We start from the raw sequence: 12,015 nt of genomic DNA, 5'->3' as shown, positions 1-12,015 counted from the left end.
ATGGATCAATAGATTTATCTGGTTGTAACAAAAGAAAGGAATCTGATCCGAATATTCGAAAGGGCCTGAATGATGAAGATCGGATTGCAATTGCTCTTTTACGGATTTGGATTTTACAAGAGTATATGTTTCATTGTTTTTCGTGCTTTTTCTACCTTTTATGGTTTTTCTTGCGTTTTGTAGTGGTCTTCGTCTCTTCGTGGATTTTGTAAGGTTTATTTTTTGTGGTTTTCTTATTGTATTTTGACTTTTTTCATCTAATGAATAGCATTTTCATAAAAAAAAAAAACTATTATGCATTCTATATAATTAAATTTAGGCATAACACTTACATGAGCATGACCTTAGCACCCTAAATTATCAATTAGGTCCTTGATTTAACTAAAAATTATCAATTAAATAATCATTTTATTCTAAAATCAGAAACTGTGACTATTTAGGCAAGAAGTCTAAACCGTTCAATTAAATGATTTTCGATGAGAACTCAACTAATGTTTTTAATTTAGGATGAAGACTCGGTTAATGATTTTTGCTTAGTTCATGAACCTAATTGATGATTTGATAGTTTAAATCCAGTTTTAATTTGGAAAGTGAAATGGATGTTATATCTTAAAATTCCTTCCAAAATAGTCCTTTTTTTATTGAAAACTTCCAACATACCAGTCCATTATGTTCTAATATATTCAAAGTTACAACTACTTTACTTTTCATTTTAAACTTTTGGTTAATATTTAATTTGCAGTCAATTGAGATGCTCACATCTTTATTTGCAAGAACAATTCCAATTTCCAAAATGTACTAATTCTGTTTTTGCATTATTAAATAACCGAATCGGATGAAATTAGAAACTTCAACAACAACAACAACAACAACAAAGCCTTAGTCCCGAAATGATTCGGGGTCGGCTAACATGAACCATCATATAAAACCGTGAAAATCAAGTCGTGTCAGCGACACAGATTCGCTCCCTCCACTCCGTCCTATCCACTACCATATTTTCCTCAATTCCCAATAAACTCATATCACTCTCGATCACCCTCCTCCAAGTTTGCTTAGGTCTTCCCCTACCCCTCACCACTACATCCCTTTGCCACTCTTCGGTTCTCCTAACCGGCGCATCAAGCGCTCTACGTCTCACATGGCCAAACCACCTTAGTCGGTTTTCTCTCATTTTATTCTCAATAGATGTGACCCCTACTTTTGTCCTAATTATTTCATTACGCACCCGGTCCTTTCTCGTGTGACCACACATCCATCTCAACATACGCATCTCCGCCACCGACATCTTATGGATGTGGCAGTGTTTCAATCTATTAAATTTTCTACTTAGTGTACTTTAAACTCTCTATTGTATTGTAATTGAAATAGTTTATTTGATTTTTTATAATTCAATTATGTTGTATATATAGTTTGTTCCATCTAATTAAAAATCATGGATCCGTTACTGCATACAAGAGGAGTCAGTTATTTTGCTTGAAAACTTGAAGTAAATATGGATAATCAAACATTGAAACAAGGATCTAATATCCTATAAGCGAAAGTAGTTTGTGTAAATCATGTCTGTAAGTATCAAACAAGGCTAATTTAAAAGCAAAGTTTTATTTATTATACTTTGATAACAACTTGTATTCCTTCATCCATTGGTCCATGGAGAGTGTAAATACAAGCCATGTCTATTACACAGCACAATACAACATAAAACTTTTATTCTCACACCCATATAAAAGACAGACAGATAATTCAGTTACAAGCAGTAGGATTAGCCAGGAGCTGGGCTTCAACATGCTTGTACAGTCCCATTATAGACTCAGTAATAGCATTGATTCTGCCTTCATCCAGTTTGCAGTTTGGTTTGGGAACATACTTGCTGCAGCTCTTGAGAACAGACCCTCCATTAGGTGTAGACTCCACCTTGATGGTCACAAGTACTTTGTCAAGTGAGTCAGACCATGGTTCTCCTTCAACAATGGTGTAGCTGTGAGTGAAGTTATCATTGTCAGTCACCTCATCTTTTGTCTTAACATGCTTCAGTTCACCACCTGCATCACGTCTATAAATTAGTAATTTCAGAAAATAATGAAGAGGAATGCATCTCTAGCTCATGGTCATGGAAAACCTCAAGATTATTGCAATTTAATATTGATCCACCTATTGGAATTCGAATCCACTGTGACAACTGTTAGATATCTAATATTAATCAATTAGGGAGCTATATTATTTCTTAGCGTAAATTGCTTCAATGATCATTGAAGTTTGAGAGTTTCAAAAATGTTACTGAACTTCCTTTTATTGACCAAAAAAATAGTATTTTTTATTCATCTGTTGGAAACGGTCACATGACTAAAATGTACATTTTTTTTATTATATGTAAAAGTAAGTACTTTTACATGGTTATTCAAGTGATTTTTTTGTAACTAAATTGCTTAGAATGAGTTTATTGAAATAAATAAAATAGTTTAATAATTTTATTCAAACAAAATGAAGTTCAATAATAACTTTTTTTAAAATTGACCGAAAACTCATTGATATTTGTTGCAATTTATCCTAATTTTTAGAGTGAATTAGATCTTCCTTTATATGGTACCAGTGTTTTATATTCACAGAACACATGGTTGTGGTAATGAATCTCTATTAAAGTATCTCAAACTGTTTGATGAGAGAATATATGAGTTCTTATATATATAAACAATCCTCCACCTTTAAAATACATTTAATTTTTAGCTGAGTTCATATTTACAACAATCCGGTAATACATTAGGTAAGTACTAATTCTAATAATGTAATAATTAGGTAATTTACCTGCAGCACCAAAGGTAGCTTTCTTTGCGGTACAAGGAAGAACCTCACAACTGATATGGGGAGTGGCCTTTGGAACAATATTATGGTTATCCTGGGCAAAAACCTTAAAGATGGTTGTTTTGGGGATTGAAAAGTTAACTTCCCTCTCAACAGTGACAATACCCATATTTGATAATGAAAAATTACTAAACAAGAGATTTTATGAAGTTTTTGTTGGTGAGAAATATGGAATGAATGGAGGTATTTATAGAAACTGGCCATCGACCAATTTTCTTAGTTACCCATGGAATTTGGGTATATTACACTTGGCCACTGAAGTTTCTTTTATTTGTATTATGATCACTAAAGTTTAAAATATGATATAAACTGACCGTCTTTGGATATGGGTAGGAAGGGCGCATGTCTAAGGGCCAAAGGATGGAGGGGCCTAAAAATAATATTAAATCCCCCTAACTATATCAGTGACCTTTATATCAGCGGAAAGAATTCTTTCGAAGTTAAAATTATTGAAAAACTATTTGAGATCATCAACGTCGCAAGAAATATTAAATGGTTTAACAATTTTATATGGAGAAAAATATGTTAAAGCCTATTGATTTGGACACTTTTTTAGTGATTCAGCATCTGAAAATGCTCATAAATAATATTTTGTACGAGTACCTAGATATTTAATTCGAAATAAAATGTTTTTTATATGAAATTTAATGTTTTTATTAATTGCTTTGTTAAGTGTAATAAAAATGAGTCTTTTTTAAGTAATTTTTTTTACATAATTAATTATTTTAATTTATTTTTTATTTGTACTTATTTATGAGGATCCTCATTTGCGAATTCGCTCATTGGCCTCTAGAATCTCAGGATCGGCCCTCGACATAAAAGTCACTCGACGTTGATCATTTAAATAACAGTTAACCTTTCATTGTAACTGTAATTCTTGAATTATTATTTTTTGTTCATTTCAGTATTGTTTGCTTAGAAGAGGAAAAACAAAAAAAACTTAGAAAATGATGATTAAGAATGATTAGATGAGAAATACCGTTCTACAAAACTTTAATTCTTAAGCCTTAGAACAGACTTAACAACGAAGTTGGAAATAATTAATACTTTAATCAAAATTTATCCATAAAAATGTATAAGTTCAGTAGTTAATATGGGCCAATAATTATTGTCAAAAAAATTCCATACCAGACAAGAAATTCCATTACAGATAAGATAGAACTTGCAAGGAATAATAGTAAAAGCAGTTCTATCTTATTCTTACTTGTTGTTTCATATATATATATATATAGTGCCTTCTATATATATACTCTAGATATTTTTATAGGTAATTAAAGTTTGCATCTATTTCATACAGGAATGATTTTAGTCGTTCACCGTTAGATTTAAGCTTATTAAAATCATATGGTGGAGATTAAAATCATCGTAAGGCTTATATTCGCACCTCCTAAATCTAACGGTGACTGACCAAATTCACGTGTTCAGTCACTGACCAGGTGAAAACCACCGCTATTTCATAAACTTCACTGAAATTTCTTTTCCTTTTTTAATAAATTCAAGTAAATTAGACCTATAATTCCTCAATTTTATATTTAATTTTAAAATCCAATATAAAAATCATTTAAACTTTACTAAATTATGACATGTCCAACAGACCACTTTGTTGAGCTCTTAATATAAATTTTGAAAAATTTTGGTTAAAAACCAACTCCAAGAGTCTCCATTCTATTCTTTATTATTGAGGAACCTCTCTATATTCGTAGTTTTATTTTATTTTTTTATTCATAATTTTATTATTGAAGATTTTATCTCCTCTCACTATTGGTATTGGTAAATATAAGAAAACATAATCATTCTAATAATAATAAAAAAAAAAGAGTGAGTATGAGAAATATTGTTGAAAATGATATGTATTTTAATATGGCTGAGAATCAATTATTTATATTATTTTTAAAGAGTGAACTAAAAATCTTTTGGAAATACTCTTAATACGGTAACATTATAATGTACATTGGATGAAAATGATATTCTAAATGTAGTTCCAAACAATTTAATACTTTAACTTTCTATGTTGAGGTAGTCAATGGATATTTTGAAACCACTTACTCTCATAAAAGATTATAATAGATTATAATGTTTGTAAAGGATAAAGTTAATAAAGACCATACAAAGTTCCACATGGGTTTAAACCATTATTTGGCCCTCCATCTATCCAAAATTTTGTTATTTGGCCTATGACCTATTATTTGATTATATTTGGTTCTTGACTTATCCCAATTGGTGCAATTTCACCCAACTTAAATGGAGACTTGACATAATTGTTATTCTATTAGCACATGACTATAATTTGACACTTAAATTTGATAAATTTTAGTTTAGATATTTATTTTTATTTGTTTTTCTTTTTTAATCTAATTAATTATTTTAATATAAACGAGTTTATGTGACAAAGAAACTTCAAGATGTGTGACATGTCAAGCTCATATGTCAAAATATCATTACATATGAGGGAGAATAACGGTTTTGTTAAGTCTCCATATAAATTGAGTGAAATTTCACCAATTGGGATAATTCATGGGCCAAATATGACCGAATAACAGATCAGGAAGCCAAATGATAAAATTTTGAATAGACCAGGGCTCAATAACACCTTAAGCCAAGTTCCATGGGTGATTTACTCAATAAATTCTTTTAACTTTTCTTTCTATTGCAATAAAATTATTTTAACTAATTCAAATAAATCATTTAAATAGTAACGTGAAAGGAACGTTGAAAAAAATAACTTTTATGTATGATAGTATAACCATGTAACAATAAGAAAATTATAGTTTTTATTTACTAAATTTAAATGTTTGAAAACTAATACATGATAATTAAAAATATTTTTTCTGCTATATGGCAGTTCAATGACTTTTGTGACACATACCCTAAACTTCAGTGACCATTTGAGCTATATTTTCCTCTTGTTATCTCATTACCCATCTGTTTCGCCATTTTTTGGATCAGATTGTGTGAGTGTATCCCTAATTTTATAGAAAAATTACAAGAAAAATAAAATCTGACTTCTAATCAAAGATGGTGAAAAGTTTAAAGAAGATTGGCTTAATTAATATGAACGACACCGAACTGAGAATAAACATTTGAAAGCTTGAAATCAAGATTGAAATTGAATGATTACAAATAAATGAATTGAATTTGTAGCACTAAGAATTGAAAAATAAAGATTGTTGAATTAAGAATAAAAAATTGAAAGAAATTGACAATTTGAGTCTAATTATGCTATTGAGATTTTTTTCTGAGTGTGTTCTCTCTTTTTCTGCTGCTGTAATCCGTATTTATGCTGTAAAAAATATGTAAATAACTGTCCAGTAAGAAAGTTCCACGTTTCAGTAAGGAAAGTTCTAAGTTTCTGCAAGAAAGTCCTGCAACTGCTCTCCTCCACTAACTATTTTTGCTGTTGAATTATGTTTTTCTGCTATAAAAATATGTTGAAAACTGCACGACAAGTAAAAAGTTCCATAACTGTAAAGCCATGCTGCTCTTAACCCTCTCTCCCCCACTATCACATGTTTCGGCTCCACTAGTCCTGCACTATCTCCTATGTCAACTTCGACGCAAATGCTGTTGATTATTTGTGTATTTGATTTGGACAGTTACACATTTCAGCCAGAATAATTGGTAAATTATCAAATCGGTCCAAATTTCAAATGTTACACAAATTTTAACAGAAAGAGTAATTAATAAAATAATTACCAATTTAAATCAGAATAATTGATAAAATTACCCAATCGGACCGAATTCCATCAACTTATATAATTTAAACCGAATTAAGTAATTAATTACAAAATTGACTCAAATTAAAATATGGATCAAACACCATCTTTAAATTTCAGTATCTATATAATTTTAGAGTATCCGTCAAATATTTGTACCCATCAAAATATTAATAAAATAGTATTAAAATAAAAATGAGTTAGTGATTAAGGAATAAATTTGTACCTACCAAGTTTTGACATGTTCATATATTTCATCGGAACTCTTTATCCGTCTGATTATATCTGCTCTATTATTCTGTCGTTTGTGCTTTTTTCGGATTTAACAAGAGCGGAAATGGTTTATCGTATCCGTAGATCAATAAATCTACGCGGTTGCAACAAAAAAAAAGGACTCAGATGAAGTTTGGATTGCAGATGTCTTTCTACAGATTTGGATTAACGAGAAATATATTGCTATTTTGTGTTTCTTGTGCCTTTTATGGGCTCTTTTTACTCTTTATAGTCAATTCTATCTATTCGTGGATATTGTATTTGTTTTTGTATTTGTTTTAATCTGTAATCATGTGAGGTTTTATTCCTTACATTTTATTTATTGTACTTCATCATATTTTATTTAATGAAATTACAAGCATTTCTCAAAACAAAAAAAAAAGTTTGACATATTCTATTGTGTTCCCATTTATCGTTGGTTTCATGTGTTATAATTATAGGTATAAGCATGTGTTATAATCATAGGTATAATATAACAAAAACCCAATAATTTTTTTCAAAAAGTTTGATTGGGCATTTGAATTTATGTTTAATTAGTCCTTCAATTTATTTAAAATAACTATTGGTCATTGAATTTATTTAAAGTAATCTATAAATTCCAGAATTTGCTTACAGTGATTCATTTGCTCAATAAAATTGTTTAAAATGATATAGTTTCAAATTTATCAAAATCTGTAAAAAAATTCAAAAATTTAAAAATAAAGGCTTAATTTGATTTCAAGTTTTTAAAATAAATTAAATTTTTGTTTTGCACATTTTTATGGCCTTTTTATAAATCCAGGAACAGTTTAACCAAGTTTAGAGAGTTAATTAGATATCAAGCCTCAATCAAGTTTTTATTTGTACAAGTTCAGGCTAAACTGATGTATTAAGCCTATATTGTAAATGGTAATTATTAAGAAAATGCACACGATAAAATGTAGAGATCAATCCCAAGCAAGTATCAACATAAGGCTAATTTGAAAGCAAAGTTTTATTTATTATACTTAGATTACAACTTGTATTTCTTCATCCATTGATACATGGAGAGTGTAAATACAAGTCATGTGTATAACACAGCACAATACAACATAAAACTTTTATTCCCACACATCACAGACAGATAATTTAGTTACAAGCAGTAGGATTAGTCAGGAGCTGGGCTTCAACATGCTTGTACAGCGCCATTATGGACTCAGTAATAGCATTGATTCTGCCTTCATCCAGTTTGCAGTTTGGCTTGGGAACATACTTGCTGCAGCTCTTGAGAACAGATCCTCCATTTGGTGTAGACTCCACTTTGATGGTCACAAGCACTTTGTCAAGTGAGTCAGACCATGGTTCTCCTTCAACAATGGTGTAGCTGTGGGTGAAGTTATCCTTGTCTGTTACTTCATCCTTTGTCTTGATATGCTTCAACTCACCACCTGCATCACGTGTATAAATTGATAATTTGAAAGATGAAAAATAATTAACTAAAGTACCAAATTCTAATAATGCATTAATCAGGTAATTTACCTGCAGCACCAAAGGTAGCTTTCTTTCCGGAGCAAGGAAGGACCTCACAGCTGACATGGGGAGTGGCCTTTGGAACAAGATTATGGTTATCCTGGGCGAAAACCTTAGATGGTTGTTTTGGGGATTGAAAAGGTAACTTCTCTCTCAATGGTCACAACACCCATATTTGATATTGAAAATTTACTAAAGGAAGAGATGTGATGAAGTTTTTGTTGGTGAGAAATACAGAATGAATGAGTGGAGCTATTTATAGAAACTGGCCATGGACCAATTTTCTTTAATTACCCATAGAATTTGGGTAAATTACTCTTTGGCCACGCAATTTTTCTCTTATTAACATTACTTTAAGTTTAAAACCTTATATAAAATTCACTGTATATTTCATAAAAAAAAATCACTATATATTGACAACTCTAATATCAGTTAAATTTCAAGAGATAATGAAACTTATCATAAACCATAAACCACTGTAAATTTTGAACATTTTTTAATATCTTTTAGGTTATCAACAAAAAGCACGGAGTTGTTTAGAGAGGAAACTATGAAAATAGTGATTTAGAAAATTAAAAACTTGATTGGATGAGAAATTTGGTTCTAAATAACTTTATTTACTTCAATAGAGGGTGCTTAAAAAAGTGAGATGTGACGTTGAGTTTGACAACTTTTTGAAGGGTGCCTGCTATTAAAGTGATGGTGGGTGCCAAAAAGGTTGCCAAACTTTTTTTAATATAAAAAAGTGATCTACTTAAATACTATTGGTGCACATTTTTGATGACTTTCTCTCTCATTTCACTATTAGTTGACAATATTTATAATTAAAATAAATTATATATTGAGTAATGATTTATGTGGTCATTGTGACAACTTTTAAAGTTGCTTACTATTGAAGCATTTTTAAACAAAAATTGTCAAAAGTGATATTAATTATTAGATTAATAAAATATTATATTTTAGTATGATGTGGTAAGTTTTAACACTCTTTGAAACAACCTCTATTGGAGATTCTCTAAGGAACTGTAATGGGCTAAATTGCAGTAATGGTCACTAAAATTTGAAGTTAGTTTAAAACATGTTACTGAACTTTATTTTATTTCAATGAAGTCATTAACTTATAAAAAATCATTCTAAACAATTTATATAGAAAAATTCGATTGGATAAAAACATGACAATCATGTTATAAGTAACTTATTTTTTTTGTATAATGTTACATCTATGTGGCAATCGCAATTTTTTTTTTTGTTGTTGTCAAGTGATAATTTCAAACAGTTAAATTAATAAATAGAAGTATATTTTTTTACTATTAGGTGGCTAGTAAAATGGCCAAAGTCAATAATTCTGAATATGGATATCACCTCACTAATTTTATTTTTTCTAATTTAAAATGGCCAAATTTTTTTATTGGATTTAATAACTATTTTGAAACGGACACCAAATTTGAGTGACCATGGTGCAAATTAGTCGGGGATAATGTTAACAAACGACAGGTTTAAATCACTATCAGGATTGAAAAACTTAGGTGAATATGATGTTAATAAGGAGAAAGTAGGTTATCTTCCTTTTCTTCCTTTTATTTATCTTATTAGTTTCATGTTTAATTTTTTTTATTGGGTTCTTCAATTAAGTAGGTTATCTTCTTTTTCTTCCTTTTATTTATATTATTAGTTTCATGTTTTTTTTTTTCATCAGATCTACACATTTATTTTTTTTTCGGCTTAGCAAAAGCGGAAAAAAGTTTATCTTATCTATATATTCATAGATTTGTGTGGTTGAAAAAAAAGAACTCAGATTAAATGTTCGAAAGAGCCTAAAAGATGAAAAATTAATTACAACAGTCTTTTTAAGGAGATTTCGATTTATATGATTTATATTTTTGTTATGATACCTTTATAGTTTTTATTTCTTTTTATAATTTTTTTGGGGTGCAGCCTGCATAATTTTTGTGCTCAATTTGTACCAGTGATATATGATATTTTGATTAAAAATAAATAAATAATTAATTAAATGGGCCAGCAATGATTTGCCAAAAATTCCATACCGAAAGTCCCACTCTACATTACAGCAGATAAGATGGAAATTGCAAGGGACAGAATAATCGTAAAAGCAGTTTGTATGTATCTTATTTTTGCCTGTTCTCTTATATATATAAATATTTACCAGAATTTATTAAAAGAAATCGCAGAATTTTTTTTTTCTTCAAAAAAAAAATGCAAAAATTCATTTTTTTTAATGGGAGAATTACTAAACTAGCACTTTTTAAAGGGATAGTTTACATTTCTAGCCCATTTTTAAAAATTCACCAAAACTAATATATTTCAACAAGTAACTTCCAAGTTTACCCTCATCATAACTGTGTGTCTTTGTCTTTCACTCTCTCTCTTTCTCGCGCTCTCTCTTTCTAAAAAACAGAACAATCTACAGAACGACTACGAATACTACAACAATCAATCCAACTCACAGTTCATACAACAAAATTTCTACAATCATATAAGTTTTTCATTGGTTTTTAGTTTCATTGGAAAGATTTAAAGTTTAGTCCATTCATCGTTAAGATCTAGTAGGTTGTTTCTCTGCAATCCAATGTATATTGTTTCTATTCATTTTTCATGTTTTTACTGATCGTGCGAACCCCAAAAACAGTGACATTGTTGTCTAAAAATACACTCTGGTTGGAATATCAGTTTCAGACATTTTTCCCCGACAGTGTCGATATCTGTCGATTTCTGTAGATATCTGTAGATATTTGTCGATATCTGTAGATATCTGTCGATATCGACAATACATATCGACAAATATCTACAAATATCTACAAATACAATATCTACAAATACAATATCTACAAATATCTACAGATATCGACAAATATCTACACATATCGATAAATATCTACACACATATCGACACTGTCGGAGAAAAATCTGAAACTGATATTCCAACCAAAATCCATTTGCAGATAACAGTGCTACTATTTTTGGGGTTCGCATTACCAGGAAAAATATGAAAAAGGAAGAGAAACAATATATATTGGGACGAGATTGCTGGAAAAAGGGTCGCCTTCTTCCTCCTCTTCTGTTTGCCGTTCGCCTTCTTCTCCTCCTCTTCCTATCGTTGCCATTCACTTCTCCTTCTTTCTCCTCCCCGTTCGCTTCTCCTCCTCTTCCTATCGCGGCCTTTCGCTTCTCCACCTCTTTGAGTGTGCCGCCGTCGCTTCTCATTCTTGCTCCTTTTCCTATCGCAGTGTTTGATACGTTAGAGAGATGAAGTTCTGTTAAGGAAGAAGATGAGGGTAAACTTGAAAGTTACTTGTTGAAATGTGTTAGTTTTGGTTAGTTTTTCAATAGGAGTTAGAAAAGAAAACTAATAGTTTTGTAATTCTCCCTTTTTTAATCCATTCAGATAAATTACATTTATAATTCCTCAATTTTATATTTAATTTCAAAATTTAATATAAAAATTATTTAAAATCTTATCATCTATTAATATAAACGTCATTTAGGTTTAACCATACTAATAGCATCTAATATTATATTGTGTAGTTGATAGAAATTATATTGGTTTTAAAATTATTTAAAATCTTATCATCTATTAATATAAACGTCATTTAGGTTTAACCATACTAATAGCATCTAATATTAATATAAACGTCATTTAGGTTTAACCATACTTATATCTAGTAAC

General features: G+C 29.8%; 1 protein-coding gene and 1 long non-coding RNA gene across 2 annotated transcripts; both read right to left on the bottom strand.

The window, feature by feature from the left end:
* Positions 1-1,580: 1,580 nt before the first annotated feature.
* Positions 1,581-3,023, bottom strand: LOC136220014 (major allergen Pru ar 1-like). The gene is made up of 2 exons (XM_066007666.1): positions 2,800-3,023; positions 1,581-2,039 (listed from the first exon to the last, which is right to left on the bottom strand). Exons 1-2 carry the CDS (start codon positions 2,963-2,965, stop codon positions 1,741-1,743), a joined length of 465 nt encoding a protein of 154 aa, XP_065863738.1. The 5' UTR covers positions 2,966-3,023; the 3' UTR covers positions 1,581-1,740.
* A 4,774-nt stretch (positions 3,024-7,797) lies between these two features.
* Positions 7,798-8,545, bottom strand: LOC136216956 (uncharacterized). The gene is made up of 2 exons (XR_010683408.1): positions 8,340-8,545; positions 7,798-8,248 (listed from the first exon to the last, which is right to left on the bottom strand). It is a non-coding gene; the product is annotated as an uncharacterized lncRNA (long non-coding RNA).
* Positions 8,546-12,015: the final 3,470 nt, after the last annotated feature.

The sequence above is a fragment of the Euphorbia lathyris genome, chromosome 2 (assembly GCF_963576675.1).
Source record: "Euphorbia lathyris chromosome 2, ddEupLath1.1, whole genome shotgun sequence".
Taxonomy (NCBI): domain Eukaryota; kingdom Viridiplantae; phylum Streptophyta; class Magnoliopsida; order Malpighiales; family Euphorbiaceae; genus Euphorbia; species Euphorbia lathyris.
Note: the sequence above shows the minus strand (reverse complement) of the source record. Positions and strands in the feature narration are given on the sequence as shown.